Source organism: Monodon monoceros, unplaced genomic scaffold, assembly GCF_005190385.1.
Source record: "Monodon monoceros isolate NGI ecotype Baffin Bay Population unplaced genomic scaffold, NGI_Narwhal_1 Super_Scaffold_2, whole genome shotgun sequence".
In the NCBI taxonomy this organism is placed as follows: domain Eukaryota; kingdom Metazoa; phylum Chordata; class Mammalia; order Artiodactyla; family Monodontidae; genus Monodon; species Monodon monoceros.
The window spans coordinates 19,046,551-19,067,658 of NW_021703776.1; the positions used below are offsets into that span (position 1 = coordinate 19,046,551).

General features: G+C 39.2%; 1 protein-coding gene across 2 annotated transcripts in view; it reads left to right on the forward strand.

The window, feature by feature from the left end:
* The window catches only part of RELN (reelin), a 519,854-nt gene that overhangs the window by 212,524 nt on the left and 286,222 nt on the right, over positions 1–21,108 (forward strand). For both annotated transcript variants that reach the window (XM_029233992.1, XM_029233993.1), the window contains exon 4: positions 6,663–6,733. In XM_029233992.1, the coding sequence (XP_029089825.1) occupies positions 6,663–6,733 (71 nt within the window). The remainder of the gene's footprint in view (positions 1–6,662; positions 6,734–21,108) is intronic.

The window sequence follows — 21,108 nt, forward strand, 5'->3', positions numbered from 1 at the left end:
ATTAACTTACTAGCCCTATTTGAATTATTTTATTTATATGTTCTTTGTTTTACTGATGAAAATTATACCTTGATCAGAAAATATCATAAATTCATATATTTGGTGATTTTTAAGAACATGGAGACTTTGTGATTATTGGATAAGCACATAAAAACATTAAGGCTGAAATTTGTGTTTGGAGGGAGAGAAAGTATTTATACATTTAACAGAAGGAAAATGCTATGACTTAGGAATAAAAGATGTAATTATAAAAACAAAGAGCCCAGTAAAGCTTTGAAAAGCAAAAGCATTATGAAAACATCCACATTTTTAAAATCATTTTGCAATGGCCTTGACGTGGTTTGAGAGTTTAATATAAAAATAATTTCTCCCTGAAGTTATTCATTACTCCTTTTTACATGTTTTAAATAATTTGGTATTTTTTTCTTGTTTTAATAACGGTCAAGCTAAATCCTCAACCTAATTAGAAGGTACAGTAATTTGCTTATGAAAAGGGGTCAAGAATCTTTGTAAGTGAATTGATTCCTTTGAAGATCAAATTGACCAAACTTGGACCGCTCTCTCTTTTCCCATGTTCCACATATTTATTGACATTTCCTGGAGGGTAGTTGGCACAGGCACGCTGATATTACACTAGATTAACGTCATGTTGCTGACAGATGAATGCCTTTACAATTGTCAATGGACGAGACACAGGAACATATCAGACCGCATTAGTAAATCAGGGAGAAAAGTGGGAAAGTCACCCACCACTGGAGATGTAAAGCACATCGTCCTAGGTTTAAAAATGATTCTATAGATTAATCTGTGAGCAAATTGATTGATGAAGTAACGAAACAGTACACTTGGGTAGGCATTGTAGCAACTACATTTAAACCCCTTTTTAGTCCTGTTTTGGAAACTGGATGGCAATATTGCACAATTGTGAGCTGAAAAAATATAGTTTTGATTCCCTTATATGTTCAAATCATTATGACAGGTGCCTTGGTGGGAGATAATTTTAATTATTCCTACTATTCCAGAAGCTTGAAATCCGTTTAGGTAGAGAGACTTTAAGTATCAGAAGAGTGAATATTATTGTCTTTAAATAACTGTTATTATTAACCCTATCCTCATATAGAGAATCTGAAGCCTCAGGTGAATAAAGAAGTACGAAGACAGCTTGTTAGCGGCAGCTCACTGTGGTCACGTACTGGTCTTTCTGATTCCAGGAACTGTGAGCTTCAGCTTTGTGCCTCATTACAATAATACTTATTGTTAAATGGCTTGGACAAACAGTTGCTCTAGGAGTTCAGTAAAAACTAGAGTATGGCGTGTTCTTTTAAATTCAGGCTATTTCAAGCTCTGAATATGGTGATCATAATGAACTTTCTTCATTTGGCAGAATCTGTGGAGCTTTTCAAATGATAGATCATAACAGCCCCCCTAACTTTTAAAATTATTTATGTAATAGGGATTCTTGTTGGCAAACTTGCTCTAGAAACCTATGCATCTCCCAAGAAGATAAGTACTTATTAGAAGCTTATTTAAGAAATTTGGTCTACTCCCCAGGACAGTGAACAATGAGGATAGCTTCTGAACTCTTCTAAAAAATTACTGGTAATTATGGAAAATTAAGTACAAGGTAGTACCAACATAGTTACTAGCACCACAAATTTGATAGACGTCCTCCAAAAAGAGAGCTATAAATTGCATAATATAATTCTGAAAACAAATAAGGCCTGTCACCATATATCATAGCTGTATCTTATTATAACAAAAGAAAAATATATTATGGGTTAAAAATTGGAGGACATGACCTCTAGGGACTTTTGACTCTGAGTTACTGTGACTTTAGCAATTTTTGAATACATAAATATATTTTTATATTTATATTTAAATGTATATATTTATGTTTATATTTAAACTATATATTTACATATTATATTTAAATATATATTTATATTTCTGTAGAATATTTGAAGTAAGTACTGTGCTTCTGTAAGTAAACCACCATGAATTATTTCATAGCTCTAAATGTGTTCAAAGTAGACTTGCCATTATTGACATGTCACACCCTGGGGCATGTACAGCAGACACATTCATGGGTAAAAGCAATGGTACTTACGTTCTTGGTGGTCACCTGGGCTTCTGCTCTTTCTTCCCCCAAAGATAAGGTGCTAATAAGCAGACCCTTAAAATCACTAACCATGCACCTACTGTAGGGTTGGGCATTTTTATATTAAACTGTGATCTGAGGGATTTAAAGGTTTGTAAAGAAGGTGATGTACATGATGATTATCTGTCAACACGTGTGTGTGTGTGTCCTGTGTATCCTTCCAGGGTTTTCGCAGCAATGTTGATGAGGTTAGCATCCAGCGCTCTTATATTTGGTGGAGAAAAGGAGCAATGCAAGGAATGTGGGGGCTGATAGAGGAAATGTGATAGAGTTGAAAGGGAACTGCAATGAGCTGACTAGAAGCCCAAAGACTCAGAACACTGTAGGAGAAGCAATCAAGAGAAATGTACTGAAAAGTTGGAGTCGAGAGCACAGTCTCAAGGAGGCATGAATTTAAAGATCAGGCCTGGAAAGCAGGCTCTCCCTCTGAAAAGACATCACAAGCTACCATCCCACCTTTGAACCAGATCAATGACAATTTAATGTTAACAGTTAAAAGTGAGGACTCTGCACTCAGACTGCCTGGGTTTGAATCCTGGCCTAGCACCAGTTACATGACATTAGTCAAATCAAACAATAGATCTGTGTCCCAGGAAAATGAAGGTAATAGTATCTACCTAGTAGGGTTGTTGTCAAGATTAATTGAGTTAATTTATGTAGAGCCCTTACAACAGTGCCTAGCAGGGGGTCAGTTTCAATTCATAATATGTGTTATAATAGTAATAACCATATATGCATGCTTTATATATATACATGACACATGTGTGTGTGTGTGTGTGTGTATATATATATATATATATGCCTTATATATACCTCTACCAGTCACATTATTCTTACTATTATTACTACTTTTATTTTTCCCAAGCAAAAGACTTCAGAGAATGGCATTGAGCACATAGTATGCTTCTTTTTTTTTTTTTTTAACATCTTTATTGGGGTATAGTTGCTTTACAATGGTGTGTGTGTTTCTGCTTTATAACAAAGTGAATCAGTTATACATATACATATGTTCCCATATCTCTTCCCTTTTGCGTCTCCCTCCCTCCCACCCTCCCTATCCCACCCCTCCTGGCGGTCACAAAGCACTGAGCTGATCTCCCTGTGCTATGCGGCTACTTCCCACTAGCTATCTACCTTACATTTGGTAGTGTATATATGTCCATGCCTCTCTCTTGCTTTGTCACAGCTCACCCTTCCCCCTCCCCATATCCTCAAGTCCGTTCTCTAGTAGGTCTGTGTCTTTATTCCTGTCTTACTCCTAGGTTCTTCATGACATTTTTTTTTCTTAAATTCCATATATATGTGTTAGCATATGGCGTTTGTCTTTCTCTTTCTGAGAGCACATAGTATGCTTCTCAATCCAGTTTTGAACTGCTGAGCCCTTTCTTCAAACAACATTAAATACTTAGAACAAGTATTAGAACCAGGTGCTCTGGTTGAATTAATGGTGCCTGAAGCATTCCCTGCTGTCCATCCCTCTGACTCCCATGGAGACCCCTGGGTACCACTATGGAGCACATTTTGAAAACTGCTGATGTGGTGGGAAGAATCCAAGGCTTGGCATCAAGACCTGGAATCAGGTTCCGTCTGCCATTAACAGGCTGTGTGACCTTCAGCAGGTTCCCTGGTCCTCTGTTTCTGATCCATACACTGTAAAGAGTTAGACTAGTTCAACGGTTTTCAAACTCTTCCACTTCAAACTCCCAAGTGTTCCAGAGAAGTGCACCAGGACCTTTTGGGGAGTGGGTGGTAGGGAGCATGCTGGGTGAGGAGAGGGAATCCAGCAACTTCCAACAGGGCTCCCCTGTTCATATATCGGAGTTCTGTAATATTTGTTTGAAGAATGAGTACCACTGCTAAAGAAATTTTGACTAGATGATAAAAGTTTCTTCAGTTTCAGTTCTCTAGTTCTCAGAAATGCACTCATTGAACCACAGTAGAAGAAGTAAAAGCATGAATGAAATTCTAAATCTGAAGAAACTGAGTAATAGGGGAAGCAGTATGGACGATTCACAAGGTGCTATGCAGTGACCCGTATATATCAGTATCTCTGATAGCCAGGGAAAAAGCAAAACCTCTGTGACATGAATTTTATTTGGATACTTTGGTTTTTTTGTGTTCATGGGAGCATACACTGGCACAATGATAATAAGTTTGTGGACCACCGAGAAATATTACTGTAGGAATAGTATATACTTAAAATCTGAAGACAACTAAAATGAACAATTATTTAAACATTGTATGTTGCAGGGCTTTTCTTGGTGGTTAGTGATTTCAGAAAATATATCCCTTGCAAAGTAAATGTCAAATTAAAATTATACATCTATGGTTGCCGTGTTGCTATCAGAAGTATATGTGAGCTCAGAAGCTCTTGACTTAGGCTTCCCTGGTGGTGCAGTGGTTGAGAGTCCGCCTGCCGATGCAGGGGACGCGGGTTCGTGTTCCGGTCCAGGAAGATCCCACATGCCGCGGAGCGGCTGGGCCCGTGCATGAGCCATGGCCGCTGAGCCTGGGCCTGTGAACACAGGCCGCTGAGCCTGTGCTCCGCAACGGGAGACGCCACAACAGTGAGAGGCCCGCGTACCGTAAAAAAAAAAAGAAAGAAAAAGCTCTTGACTTGATTGAGATTTGAATAATGAAACATATTTAGGTAAATCAAGTTTCCATGTTCTCTTTGGAAATAAATCTTGTAACTGATGAGTCTGTGGGTCATGTTTATGGCTTAGATTGGCCCTAAATTTAGTCCCTCTCATGTTCACCTTGCTAAAAGCAATGGAAAACCTATAAACATATGTGAATATATAGGGAGAGTGGTAGCATCTGTTTATCTGTAATTTCAATAATGATTAATATGCAACAACAAGGGCTGATTACCCTTATAAACTTGACATATAGTGTGAGTTGACGGCTGCCCAGTGATTTTTCTCTTCAATTATATTTCCCTCCCACCATTCAAAACTCTCACTACTGTGTCATTGTGTGTGTGTGTGTGTGTGTGTGTGTTAAAGTATAATATTTTCAGTTTCACAGCTGAAATATGTTAGCTTGGAGCAGTGTCACCCATTAACACTTCATCATGGCTTAGTCTATCAGACTACTTCCAGAGACTCAAGTCCTGGGAGACTGACACTTGTAACAATTCAGTGGGGGATAGAAATCAGAAAGGTATGCAGCATGGAGGAGGAGTGTGCATCCACCTGGAGACCAGAGTGGGGATGTGGGCAACCATGAGGTCCTGTTGGGCTGGACAAAGGGCAAGATGTTGACTGAGGGGTGCACATATGGAGGGGAATTGCAGAGGCCAAAAGTTGCCTTTTGTGACCTAGCCCAGTGCTTTGTACATAATCCATCTTCAGTAAGTGATGGCTGAATCAAATTATTTTTGTCCTAGGCTGGTTTTGGCTAGAACTAAACTTGAGATTTAATGTTAATATATTTTAGTTATTAAAAAGATTTTGTATGGCTTATTTTCTGAAATCAAATTTTTTAAAGAGGCATGATTTCCTGTTTTAAATTCATTTAAATAATACCTTTTGTGCCGGAAAAGAATCTTTTTTAAGGAAAAACACTTCAAATATAAAGCATAAATAATTCTTCCTTTAATAAGACAGTTCCTATTATAACCATTGAATAACACATCTGCTGCAAGGATGTTATTTTTTTCACCAGTCCATGTGCACAGCTCTGATTAGAGGAAGTAAAAGATGCACATCTCCTTCAGGTGGTGAATTAGACCCAGTGGGGAAAAGGTATATTTTATTATGACAGACTTTGTAATTATGAAAGCTCCAAATAGGCCTCTTTAAAAAAAAAAACTTTAAAAATATAATTCTCCGTCTCAAATCTGTTATGGTGTTATGGTGACTGTTGATTTCAGAAAAATATACATTAAGAGCATCTTCCTCCAGTGTTAATATCATTATTGCACCACAAAACATTTTATATCAAGGTCTCCTGAAGAATAAATTTTAATAAACATCCTTTCCATACTTTTTCTTCTACCCGAGATTTGCTCACATCTGCAGTTTTCAGAATAAGCCCACAAATGTTACAGTATCTTTACAAAATAAAACCAATCAGAAGATAATTCTCAACCCAGGTGACTTGGTTTAAGCCTTGACTCTATTGTTCATTTTTATCTCTGTTCAGAGGCACTTTTTTAAAAAAAAAAAAATCATATCCACTTAACATTTAAAAATGAGGTTTTAGGGCTTCCCTGGTGGCGCAGTGGTTGAGAGTCCGCCTGCCGATGCAGGGGACACGGGTTTGTGCCCCGGTCCGGGAAGATCCCACATGCCGCGGAGCGGCTGGGCCCGTGAGCCATGGCCGCTGAGCCTGCGCGTCCGGAGCCTGTGCTCCCCAACGGGAGAGGCCACAAACAGTGAGAGGCCCGCGTACCGCAAAAAAAAAAAAAAAAAAGAGGTTTTAAAAAAGTTTTAAAAATACATTGTTATCACCAAACATATTACAAGATTTGTATTAACCTTTTTCTGTTCATTTTCAGGGCTACAGCAACACACAAAGGCCAGATTATCTTCAAAGATGCTTTGGCCCAGCAATTGTGTGAACAAGGAGGTAAGAATCATCTTTGACTTCTTCGTATTGGTTGTGTCAAAATTATTCATGGTAGGTCCTATGTACTGAGTAAGCATTTCATGACTATTACTTGATCATGACACTTTAAAAATGGAATTATTGACCCCTTAATATCTCTAATAATTATTTAGTTACTACTTATTGATAAAGATCTGTAGAGTTCTGAAGATACTAAGTGTGAGTGAAATAAGCCAGAGAAAATTTATATTCTTTTCATAGTTTGTTTTTCTAATGATTTATATTTAGTTGTCCTGGAAATATAAATCTTACTAATTTTAGAATTTTACAGAAACACATCTGCGTAATTTACCACTTAAATTTCTTGTTAACTTTGTCGAAAATATTTGTTTATAGCTTTTAATATTTGAGTGTGTTATAGGTGATCATGTGTGTAGTATCTATATGCTTGTTTCAACTGTGTGCGCTATTAATTTCAGATGCAACATCATTTTAGATGTGTTAAGTGTACATTAAGTAGTCACATTAAGCTTTGTGACTGCCTCATACACATCCAGACTCTCACCCATGCCAAAGTCTCATAGATGCACATATGGGAATGTATGCACAGGCACACAATGAAAAAAATGTCATCCCATTTTCACCATTATCATAGGCATATTATCAATTTTTGTTTACAGAGTTCTATTTTGGAGGAAACTTGTTAACTTAAGAATTACATTATTGAATGTAAAGGAAATTTCTACTAATTATCTCTCTGCTAAGGAGACTCTAATGGGTTTAAGACAGAAATTAGGAAAATTATGTGGGTTTTTGAAAGGCTTCAGAAAGTACCATTTATTATTTATAGTCATATATATCATCAATATGGCTTTATCTAAGTAATGAGACACTTGATGACTATTACTGGCAAACTTCTGATTGTTTACCTAATAACTCTTGAATCAGAAAACCCCATTCTAATTCTAGTTTCACATATATTATCAGTGTTCTTAGTTTATTTGAACAGATTTGTATTCTGTGACTTTTGAGAATGCAAAAGTGTGATAGCCTTTGTGTAGGCTCAAGAAATCTACCACAATGTAAATCTTTTTCCAGACTATAAAAATGTTCACGTTACTGAAGATATAGAACACCATATAGCAGTGAACATTAATATCCTGAAAACTGCATAGTGTCAGGAAAAGACATGTCTAATTTTACTGACATTTATCATTGCCTAAAAGCTGATTTCTTTTAAGCCTTGAATTTTTGAGTCTCTTCTGTTGTAAATGAATTGTTGGGATTGGGTTCATTTGAAATGAAAAGAAAAAAACAAGAAAAATCAGTGGGAAAAGATTCTCAACCAGTGAGGGAAAAAAGTGCCTTACATAATAGTAATGTTACACATGACCATGATTTACATGATGGTAGACTGGGATGTTATTAAAAATTCTATTCAGCCCAGGACCAGAGGAAAACATTGAGCTTTTTCAACAGCACCTAATCAATTGAAATCATATCAATCCATCCAAGATAGGGTGGAAAGGATGCTAACAAGATTGATTGCTTCCTGCTGTCGGGAATAATAAGGGAAATAATTGGTGCTATAAAACATATATTTATTTTGGCCCTCTCCACTTTTAATTAAAACATCAATTATCTCCTCAAATAAAATAACATAAATTTAACATGTAATAATATCCTATGCATTGGATGAGGAATATCTAATATAAGTATTAAAGACAGTAAAATGACAGTCTCTATATATCTACTACAGGACAATGCCTTTCAGTCACAACGTACTTGGTAGGTTTGTTGATTTTAATTAAATTAAGGAATTTAAACAAAAATTTTGCTTGTGGAGCTTGAGGATAGCTATTATTACAAGATGATTGCTGGCTAAACATACTATCTATTTTTTTTTATTGAAGTATAGTTGATTTACTATGTTGCGTTAATTTCTGCTGTACAGCAAAGTGATTCAGTTATACATATATATACATACTTTTTTATATTCTTTTCCATTATGGTTTATCCCAGGATATTGAATACAGTTCCCTGTGCTATACAATAGGACTTTGTTGTTTATGCATCCTATATATAATAGTTTGCATCTAAGCATATTAAAAAAGTAAAAGAATCAGAAAACATACTAATGATGTCTTAGATGGCATGTAATCTTGATCCCCTTCCTTAAAAGGCATTCAGTGAAGGATTTTATTCTGCAAACATGTATCCAGCACCTGCAAGCCCCTGTCCTAGTGCACAGTGCTAAATATGGATATAAAAGTAAAAACAGCCATTTCCTGTTCTTGAAGGCTGGGATCACAGAGGTAGCTAGATTCGCCTGGGGTGGTTAGGAAAGACATCCTGAGGATCAAGTCCTGAAGGGTCAGCCGCAGTTTAAGAAAAAATAGGAGAGAAGGTTCCATCTCTCTTATCCTTCCCATTGCTACTGACCCACCTTAGATGAGGACCCATCCCCTCCTTGGGAATTGCTTACTAGCCTCTTCCCTAGTTTCCCTGCTCCCACTTTCTCTGTGCTCTATACAGAGCTACTAACGTGGAAATAGGATTCTATCATTTCCCTGCTTCAAAACCCTTCAATATCTCAATTAGAGGCAACAGTTTATCTTCAGAGTAGAATCCCTACTGCTATACAAGGAAAATCCTTTACAATCTGGCCTCAGTTTTCCTCCCCTGCCTCATTTCTTGTCATCCTTTCTTTTCTCCTTAAAATTCCTGGCATGCATGTCACTTGATCACCAGTGTTATTGGTACTCTATACCCTCCCTGTCTTCTTTGCCTGGTCGACCCTTTTTCATCTTCTTGTCTTCTTCGTCTAGCTCAGGCTTTCAGACCCTGCTTTGGTATTACCTCCTCCTGAAAAAAAAGTCTCTGATCCCCCTTACAGTCCTCCTCTATCTGGTCTTGGCGACTCTCGTGCATGGTGACATAACTCTGAAGGTGCAGGAATAATGCAAATGGAAACACTGTTAGCACTACTATGTGCCAGACTGCACCCTCAGCACTCCACAAACATGGACTCGTTTAAGCTTTACTGCAGCCCCCTGAACTATTATTATCTGCACTTGACAGATGAGGAAACAAAGGCACAGTGAGAATAACTTAAGGTCACACAGCTAGAAATTGACCAAGCTGGGATTGGATCCCAGGCAGTTTGGCCAGTAGCCCACGGTATTAGCATTCATATTACATTGCCTTTCAAAGAAATCTCTTCCTTAAGCATGCATTCGTTCATTTGATAACTATTCATTGTGTGTTGTAATAAGAGCATTAACGCACATGCCTTGTCTGCTGTTCACTATAAGCTCCTTGAGGGTAGGGACTGTGCTCTTTATTGCTGAATCTCTAAAGCTTTCCACGATGTGCAGTGCATAGTGTGCACCCAATAAATGTTATTGAATGAATGAATAGTTGGAGTACAGTGGTTGGATTTCAACGTGTTGGCCTGAGGAAGCTGCTTTCCATCCCACAGGGCTCTCCAGCAGCCTGCTGAGTAGAGAGGCAGTTTGGAGACACATCAGGATATAGATGCTGAGGAGGCAATGTACTCATCCAGGGAGTTCCCTGGAGAAGGGAGGAAGGGGCCCAGTGTGGAATGCTAGCCATTGCAGGGACGGAAGAGGGAACTCTGGGAGAAGGGGCAAGCTTCAGAAATAGGGGTACTAAGGAAGAATTTTCAACATGGGAGAGGCGTTCAAAAGGGACAGAGGCTTCCAAAAGAATGGTGAGGAGAACAAGAAAAATGCTATAGGATTTTTCAATTAACAGGTCATTGGCAATTTATAAGTGAGGATGGTTTCAGGAGAGGCCAGACTACATGAGCATCTAAGCATATTAAAGCCTTACAGGTTGGAAAGCTCTTGCCCAGGGTTTGGAGTCAGACAGTCAAGGGAAGACAAATTGTTGTGAGTTGAGAAGTATTTAAAGTTGAGGCTTTGAAAAAATCTAAGATTAAAAGGAAGGAGAGAAAGTGCAGCCCGAGTGGAAAGCAGGTTCAAGGGAAAGATGGGTTCATTCTCTCTCTCTCTCTCTCTCTCTCTCTCACACACACACACACACACACACACACAAAGTATTTATAGACTTTCACTGCCTTGTAGACAAAGACCATCAGGCGCACACCTAGAGTTGAACAGATGGGGTTTAGTGCTCATTCCAGAATGGGAAAAGGTACATCATTGGGAACTATGGTGTGGGTCAGTAAGTGGAAATTATAAAAGGAATCATTATGATATTTGGGCCTATATTTTGTAATTTGGGCTCAGGTTTAAGGAGGTGGGGCTTTGCTCTGGATTGGATGCTATTAGCAAGTGTGGATATTCTATGGTTGGGGATCTCAATAAATCTTACCCATAGGGAGGGCAGAGCAGAGCCAGGCTAAGGCTGTAATTGATAAAGAAGCAGCAGTTACTCCTATCAGCCAGGAGAGAGGGATGCATGGTATATTGTGAGTTGGACAATGTTCTGGTTGTGCTTGCATTCAGATGTGATTATAAAGTGGTCCTTTGTCTGTCTTGACCCATCATGATAACAGAGTGGCTTTGTCTGAAGCTGATGTTCTGTGAAATTGTTTCTGTTCACTGGAAGAGCACCAAGGCCCAGCTGTGAGTGCCAGGCCAGCTCCTGGATGTCAGGAGCTGCTTTTCCTTTCTTGAGGCCTGAGGGGAGAATGATGCTAAGAGGCAGTCATTTCCTTTTGGATTTAGCCTTTACGAGGACTTTTGAATCATAGAGAATTAGGTCTCGATCCAGGCTTTGTGTGACCATACTCTCCAGAATCCCTAGCACAAAGTACAAGCTCAGTAAATGATAAAGGGAAGGCATCTTGCTGGAGCAAAATTTTATTCAAGGTCAGCCAGGAGGAAATAAAAAGACTAAGTAGATCAGTGTGGTGAGATTATGGACATTTAATTTTTTTCTTTGAACTTATCTGTATTTTCTAATAGTTTTTTACAGTGAGCTTATATTATTTGGGTTATAATATATGTTTCCCCAAAACACAACAAATATAAGGTTATACTTATGAAGAAGGAGGGACAACTCTGCTGAAGCAGGTGGAATAAATCACTTCTAAGAACTGAAGGAAAATTCTGAATTACAACTCCCATGTCTCCTCCTGTGTGAGGTCTTGCCTGTCTCCCTTAACGTGATTGGTCTATGTTGTTATAATTATTTGTTTAAATACTCATGCCCACCCCATCACCCCGACTTGAAGCTTCTTGAGCCCAGCAACCATGACTTAATTTTTTGTTTTTCTTAACATCTAACAATGCTTGGCATAAAACAGACACTCTAAATGTTTGCTGAATATCACCTTAAACATTATACATCTGAAAAATCTCTGTCTTTCTTGAAAAAATCTTCTTTAACCCTGAACTTTTGCTGCGGAACACCATGAGGCAGTGTGGCTGTCACCAAAGCAGTATTCTCTACACTGACCTCAGGTTGAAAAATGATGAATCATTGCGTTAAGAAATCTGAAAACTATTCACAGATTTCCATCTAAACACTAATGAGTCCCCTGAATGCTCTTGGGACATAAATCAGGTTTGGGGATTTTATGTCTTCACCTTGAATCCTGAGCTCCTAAGTAATTATAAACACATATCCAGCTGAATTCTGCTGACAAGGTAGTACAGACGAGGAAACAGAGTTTTCTCATGTGCAGTCTGGTGTGGGGTAGGCGGGTGCCAGGTTGTATACTCCCAATTGTTTTGAAAGCGGAAGATGCTTAGGTTCATTCACCAGCAGTAGAGAATAAAGAAGTGAATTCATTTAACATTCAGTACTCAACAAAGGATTTTTGAATGCCTGCCATGGGCCAGGCTAAGCTAGATCTTGGGATATGGTAGTGAACAGAGCAAAGATCCCTGCTTTACTAGAGCCTACATTGTAGTGGAGAAGATAGACAATTAATATGAGATATAATAAATGAGTAAATGTGATACCATGTTAGAAGGTGGCAAGTGCTGTAGGGAAAAAAAAGACCTCAGAATAGGGCAGGGTAAAATTACACAGTTGGGTAGAAGGGGGAAAGGCAGTTTGCAATTTTAAATAGGGTGGCAGGTAAGTCAGGCAGGCCTCAGTGGGAAGTAACATAGCAAAGACCAAGAAGGTATCTGTGGGATTGCCCAAAATGTCATTAGGTGATTTTAAAGACAGATGTGGTAGTGGTTTTTTTTGTTTTTGTTTTTTTTAACATCTTTATTGGAGTATAATTGCTTTACAATGGTGTGTTAGTTTCTGCTTTATAACAAAGTGAATCAGTTATACATATACATATGTCCCCATATCTCTTCCCTCTTGCATCTCCCTCCCACCTTCCCTATCCCACCCCTCCAGGCGGTCACAAAGCACCGAGCTGATCTCCCTGTGCTATGCGGCTGCTTCCCACTAGCTATCTATTTTACGTCTGCTAGTGTATATATGTCCATGCCACTCTCTCACTTTGTCCCAGCTTACCCTTCCCCCTCCCAGTATCCTCAAGTCCATTCTCTAGTAGGTCTGCATCTTTATTCCCATCTTGCCCCTAGGTTCTTCATGACCATTTTTTTTTTTTTTTTGTGGTAGTGTTTTGTGAACTACTCTTAGAGGTGATCAAAGCAAAGGATTGAGGCAATTTCAGAATTGACTGAAAACCTGAAAGGAACTAGAAGTCAGTCTTTTGCAAGAAGTATTATTGTCAAACAGTCTAGAAAGAGCTGCAGACCTAATCCATATTCCTCAGAATCATGTAAACAGAGTTTCTGCTGAAAATGTTAATGTATGTGGTATGTATAGACAGAGGATGAGGAATAATATTTGAATGTATGCTCTTGATCCTAGCTCTGTAGCTTCCTTACGTGTAGATTAGCAACAAAGCCAGGAAGGTTAACTTGACAAAACTGTACACCACTTACGAGTGGCAGGATTAGAATCCAAATCTCTGGCTGGACTCACAGCCCAAGGTGGGTTCCATTTTACCAAATAGATTCTTAAATTTTAAAAATCCAACATTAAAAAGCCTTAGGAATTACAACGTCAATAAACAAGATCACCACTGCTGCCTTAATTCCCTGAACACCCAGGAGAGAACACACACTTTTGAGGCCTTGTAAGACAAAGGTGGCAAGTGTCAAGCAGATGTGAGTGTATCGAGCGTGGCCACTGCTGGTGCCGCAGTGTGCACAGATCACGGTGGAGGCACGGGCAGAAGTGGGCGTATACTCATTGGCCTGTGAACTGCTTGGCATAACCTCTTCAAACACACACATCTAGTAGGTCTGCGTCTTTATTCCTGTCCTGCCCCTAGGTTCTTCAGAACCAGTTTTTTTTTTTTTTAGATTCCATATATATGTGTTAGCATATGGTATTTGTTTTTCTCTTTCTGACTTACTTTACTCTGTATGACAGTCTCTAGGTCCATCCACCTCACTACAAATAACTCAATTTCGTTTCTTTTTATGGCTGAGTAATATTCCATTATATATATGTGCCACATCTTCTTTATCCATTCATCTGTCTGGACACTTAGGTTGCTTCCATGTCCTGGCTATTGTAAATAGAGCTGCAGTGAACATTGTGGTACATGACTCTTTCTGAATTATGGTTTTCTCAGGGTATATGCCCAGTAGTTGGATTGCTGGGCCGTATGGTAGTTCTATTTTTAGTTTTTTAAGGAACCTCCATACTGTTCTCCATAGTGGCTGTATCAATTTACATTCCCACCAACAGTGCAAGAGGATTCCCTTTTCACCACACCCTCTCCAGCATTTACTGTTTGTAGATTTTTTTTTTTTTTTTTTTTTGCTGTACGTGGGCCTCTCACTGCTGTGCCTCTCCCGTTGCGGAGCACAGGCTCCAGACGCGCAGGCCCAGCGGCCATGGCTCATGGGCCCAGCCGCTCCACAGCACGTGGGATCCTCCCGGACCGGGGCACGAACTCGCGTCCCCTGCATCAGCAGGCGAACTCTCAACCACTGTGCCACCAGGGAAGCCCTGTTTGTAGATTTTTTTGATAATGGCCATTCTGACTGGTGTGAGGTGATACCTCACTGTAGTTTTGATTTGCATTTCTCTAATGATTAATGATGTTGAGCATCCTTTCATGTGTTTGTTGGCAATCTGTATATCTTCTTTGGAGAAATGTCTGTTTAGGTCTTCTGGCCATTTTTGGATTGGGTTGTTTGTTTTTTTTGATATTGAGCTGAATGAGCTGCTTGTATAGTTTGGAGATTAATCCTTTTTCAGTTTCTTCATTTGCAAATATTTTCTCCCATTCTGAGGGTTGTCTTTTCATCTTGTTTATGGTTCCCTGTGCTGTGCAAAAGCTTTTAAGTTTCATTAGGTCCCATTTGTTTATTTTTGTTTTTATTTCTATTTCTCTAGGAGGTGGGTCAAAAAGGATCTTGCTGTGATTTATGTCCTAGAGTGTTCTGCCTTTGTTTTCCACTAAGAATTTTATAGTATCTGGCCTTACCTTTAGGTCTTTAATCCATTTGGAGTTTATTTTTGTGTATGGTGTTAGGGAGTGTTCTAATTTCATTCTTTTACATTCTTAGCTGTCCAGTAAGAATGCCTTTTAATGTGACGAGATGGATATGTTAATTAGCTTGATAGTGGTAATTATTTCACAATGTATATGTATACACATCAAAGCATCCAGTTGAATACCTTAAATATATACAATTTTTATTTTTCAGTTATATCTCAGTAAATCTGGTGAAAAATAAAGAATACCTTTTATACCCAAATATTGTATAAATTGTAGGTCACATCTACCAGAAACTTCCCTTGGCTATCCTTGAATGCTTAGTAACTTGTATTACTAAATGTCTTTCCAGTATCCTGAAATGTAAATTTTTTATTAATTCAGACTAAAGAAGTCAAAATTGACTAAGCGTCAGAATTGGGTTTTACCATATCCACTTTAACTGATGAAGTGAAAAATAATGAATGATGTGTTTCACTTGAATGTTCCCATTCATAAAACCTTTGCTAGCTAAAGACATCTGTTTTGGGACTTCCCTGGTGACACGGTGGTTAAGAATCCGCCTGCCAATGCAGGGGACATGGGTTTGATCCCTGGTCCGAGAAGATTCCACATGCCGTGGAGCAGCTAAGCCCATGTGCCACAACTACTGAACCTGCACCCTAGAGCCCGTGAGCCACAACTGCTGAGCCCACGTGCCACAGCTACTGAAGCCTGCACGCCTAGAGTCCGTGCTCCACAACAAGAGAAGCCACCGCAATGAGAAGCCCGTGTACCACAACGAAGAGTAGCCCCGGCTCACCACAACTGGAGAAAGCCCACGCACAGCAACGGAGACCCAATGCAGCCAAAAAAAAAAAAAAAAAAGACATCTGTTTCCCTGTGGCTATTTTGTCAGTGTAGCAGTTGCAACTGCTGTTCCTGACATCCTATGTTTTGTAATTTACAAACAGAGAGCTGAATTAGGATGCTCTGGTAAAATCATCCAGGAATCCCTAGTCTTGCTTCAGGGTCTCACAAACTACCCAACAGGGGAAGGAACTGAAGCCCTCGTGGGGCAGTGGCGGGCAAAAAGTGTCCCTAAGTGATCCTGACAACAGACAAGATTAAGGGGAAGAGCTGACTCATAGGGCCACAGTAAAATTCCTTGCTAATGGCTCTAGGTGGGTCTGACTGCTTTTTTAATTTCCTAAAGAATAGTATTTTGGGCTGGTGCTGTTTACTCTAAGATGTTTGAACACAGATTTAAACAGGCTTCTTTTCAGCTCTCAGGGCTCTATACATTCCCCCTTGACAGCTTTATCTAGTCCAGAGTCAAAACACCAAGATTTATGCCTGACAAGAATTTGACATTGACTTCTTTTGGATGCCCATAGAAGTACACTTTCTACTCAAGCTGGTGTGTAATCTGCTGGATTACCCCCCATTCTGGAGGAAAAGCCTAGGTTTGCATCTGTATAATTACTTGGGGGAGAGCAAAGCTGTTGTAAACACACGTAAATTACAACTTTACTTTGGCTCTTGTGAAGTATTATTTCATGCAACCAATTAATCCAACCGTAGTTTTACATTGAAAGTTCAGTTGTTTAATGTAATAATTAATACAGATTTTCATAATCATGTTTGTAAGAGTTGGAATTCATTACTATTAACACATATTATGCTGTGTCCCCTATGGGTATATGTGGAACATTATACCAGATGCATGGGAATGTGTGGCAATATAAGGCAGTTTCACATCCTGTTCATAAATAGTTCATATATTGGTCCAAACCTAAAAGAGAAAGTCCAAAATACATTTACAGGAAAAACATAAACTCAGTGGAATGGCATTCCCCCCATCTCCTCTGAGGTCTTGGTCAACAGTTTCGCCCTCTCTTTCCCATATCGTCAGCTTCTTCCTCTTCACCATCCCCTCCTCCTCACGGTTTAAACATGCCAAAGCCACTGCAACTTTGAGCAGGAACGCTGTCTTTGACTGTGAGTACTCCTCTGGCCATCATTCTCCCTCACACTCCAGCTTCTTGAGAGAGTCATGTGTGTTCTCAGGCTTCACTCCTAACCCCGCCATCTGACCTCTACTGCCAGTAATCTATGGAAACAGTCATCCTCCAGGTCATCAGTAACCCAGTAGGTGCCAACCAATCCAAAGGACTCTGGTCCTCACCCTACCTGACATCCCTACTCCTTCTCAGTTTCCTTAATGAGTTCCTGAGCTTCGTATGGATACAATCTGGGATTGGCAGTGATTCTGTCCTGCAGCTTCTTTTTGACTTTTTATATTGTCCCTGGTGATCTCACTCACACCTGTGATTTTCATCTCCTGAACTCTGTCCATTTGCTTCATGCTTACTGAGTCAGTAATGCAAAGTGGTTGAGAGAGTAGAGTTTGGAGCTATATGCCCCTGGGTTCCAATTTCTTTTATTTTTTAAATTAATTTATTTATTTTTGGCTGCATTGGGCCTTAGTTGCTGCACGCGGGCTTTCTTTAGTTGAGGTGCGCAGGCTTCTTATTGCGGTGTCTTGTCTTTGTTGCAGAGCATGGGCTCCAGGCACACAGGCTTCAGTAGTTGTGGCTCGCAGGCTCTAGAGCACAGGCTCAGTAGTTGTGGCGCACAGGCCCAGTTGCTCCGCGGCATGTGGGATCTTCCCGGACCAGGGCTCAAGCCCATGTCCCCTGCCTTGGCAGGTGCATTCTTAACCACTGCGCCACCAGGGAATTCTCCAATTTCTAATTTGATACTTTCTAGCTATGTAATCTTTCAAAGTCTCAATTACCTAACTGTAAAATAGGGAAAATAATAGTACCTACTTTTCTGCTCATCCCATCCCATTCCCAAGAGCCTGGCACAATATTCTATGCCCAGAAGAAACCTAGTGAACTTGTGAGGATTAAGTGCAATAATGATGTGCATAGCACTGTGGCTAGCACATAAATATTCTATAAATGTTAGCTATCATTATTATTACTGGGCACTGACATTTGGATTCCTTAGATTCCTTGAACTCAATATATTCTAAAATGAACTTGACATTTCCCCCAAACTGGTCCCCTTCATTGCAGTTATAGTCAGTGACATATTCGACTCAGTCAGTAAACAGAGATCTAGGTAATATTTCTTTCCTCATTCCTTTCTTTCTTCCCTGTCTACTCAGTATCTCTAAGACCAGTTTATTTTATCTTCTCAATATCTCCTAAACAAATGCTTTTATTTCTGCATCTACAGCCATATCTTTGGTTCAAGCTTTCCACACATCTATCAAAATGTTCTTCAACACAAACCTCATTTTTTTCCTCCCAGCCTCAAACCCTATAACTGCCTCCATTTGCCCAGTTTAACCTGCTTTCAAGGCCCTCCATGATCTGACCCTGCCTCTCTCTCCAACCTCATCGCATGTAGGCTCTCTCCATATTCCCCACCCTCACCTAATACCAAACTCTCTAATTCAGCCGTAAAAAGCACTGACTTCATCAAACATGCTGTCCTGTCCCCTGTCTCTGTAGCTTATATATATGCCAGTTTCTTTCCCTGGAATACACGCCACATTACCTCCTTCTCCATATTACTGATGAAGTTACACTCATCCTTAAAGATCCAGTTCAAATCTCTCCTCCTCCATCATATGTATTTTTAACCCTAATCCACCTTATACTTACAAATTGAAGTTAGTTTATCTTATTGCATTGTCATGTGTTAACTTCTACATGTATTTCCTCCTGCCCTTTGAAACCCTTGATCAAGCAGATATTGGATCACTTTTACATTCCCAGAATCTGGCAGTGTCTGGCACTTAGTAGGTACTCAACTATTAGTTGAAGGAATGGATGAACCATATAGAGCAGGTATACCTATCACAAATTGTCTAATTACTATTAGGTTGGCCAAAAGCTTCGTTCTTTTTTTTCTGTAAGATGGCTCTGGCAGCACTTAGTTGTCTTTAACTTCATTCGAAACAATTCTGTTAGATTGTATGTGACAGCTGTCATATCAGCGTGCATTTTAAAAAAGACATCAAAATTGATGAATTTTTGTGTAGCCATTTTAATATTGAAGATGGAAGAAAACAACATTTTCAGCATATGATGCTTTATTATTTCAAGAAAGGTAAAAATGCAACTGAAACACAGAAAAGGATTTGTGCAGTGTATGGAGAAGGTGCTGTGACTGATTGAACGTGTCAAAAGTGGTTTGCGAAGTTTCGTGCTGTAAATTTCTTTGTGGACAATGCTCCATGGTCGGGTAGACAAGTTGAAGTTGAGAGTGATCAAACTAAGACATTAATTGAGAACAATCAACCTTATACCACGTGGGAGATAGCCTACATACTCAAAATATCCAAATCAAGCATTGAAAATCATTTGCACCAGCTTGGTTATGTTCATCACTTTGATGTTTGGGTTCCACATAAGTTAAGCGAAAAACACCTTCTTGACCATATTTCTGCCTGCGATTCTCTACTTACACGAACGAAAATGTTCCATTTTTAAAACAAATCGTGATGGGCGATGAAAAGTGGATACTGTACAATAATGTGGAATGGGAGAGATCGTGGGGCAAGTGAAGTGAATTGCAACCAGCCACACCAAAGGCTGGTCGTCATCCAAAGAAGGTGATGTGGTGTGTATGGTGGGATTGGAAGGGAGTCCTCTATTATGAGCTCCTTCTGGAAAACCAGACGATTAATTCCAACAAGTACTGCTCTCAATTAGACCAAATGAAAGCAACACTCGACAAAAAGCATCCAGAATTAGTCAACAGAAAAGGCATCATCTTCCATCAGGATAACACAAGACTGCATGTTTCTTTGATGACAAGGCAAAAACTGTTACAGCTTGGCTGGGAAGTTCTGACTCATCCCCTGTAGTCACTAGACATTGCACCTTCTGATTTCCATTTATTTCAGTCTTTACAAAATTCTTTTAATGGAAAAAAATTTCAATTCCCTGGAAGACTGTAAAAGGCACCTGGAACAGTTCTTTGCTCAAAAAGATAAAAAGTTTTGGGACGATGGAATTATGAAGTTGCCTGAAAAATGACAGAAGGTGGTGGAACAAAATGGTGAATACGTTGTTCAATAAAGTTCTTGGGGAAAATGAAAAATGTGTCTTTTATTTTTACTTAAAAGCTGAAGGTACTTTTTGGCCAACCCAATATTGTTTCTTTAATTGCCAGCCAACCTTCACCTCCTATATCCGCATAACTGTTTTTACAATCATACTTAAACATTATGCGCTCCTTTTGCTTTGATGGACTTTATTAGGAATAGCCCTATAAAATTCACAGTTGGATGGATGTTATTTTTTTTTTTTTTGATGGATGTTATTTTAAATGATGTTCATTGCACTGCTCAGTGTCCCCTTTGTAAGCAACCGCAGGAGAAGCTTCTCTTAAGTCTCTGCATCTGAAATAGCCACGCTTCTCCTAAGCAATATGTGTGCTTTTCATGTTTTCAACTCTTCAGTTTCTGTAACTTTAGAGCTTCAGAGCCAAAGTTAAAATGTCAGAGCATGCATCTTGCATATTTATCTCCACTGGATATATTTTTCCAACCCTGATTTGTTATCCTGTTTTCCCACGTTATTGTCTTGCTCGATTGCCTTTCTTTGTTAGCTGCCTTACATCTATTTTAGAACAAGGCGAATTGTACAGTTTATCCTTAAGTATATAAAGGAAAGTGAAAAGGTAAAATGAAGACGATAACATATGTACAAGTAACTAAGAGGGGAGGGAACAGAGGAGAGCATTAGAACATTAGAATTTTCTAGCAGCAATGGTTTTAGCAATAATATCTTATTGATGTTATCAGTAACCAATCAACTAACATTTTTGGAGCAGCTGTGTGCCAAACATTGTGCTAGGCATGGGGGTGCAGAGATAATACAAATTGAAATCTCTACTCACAGGAACTCACAGT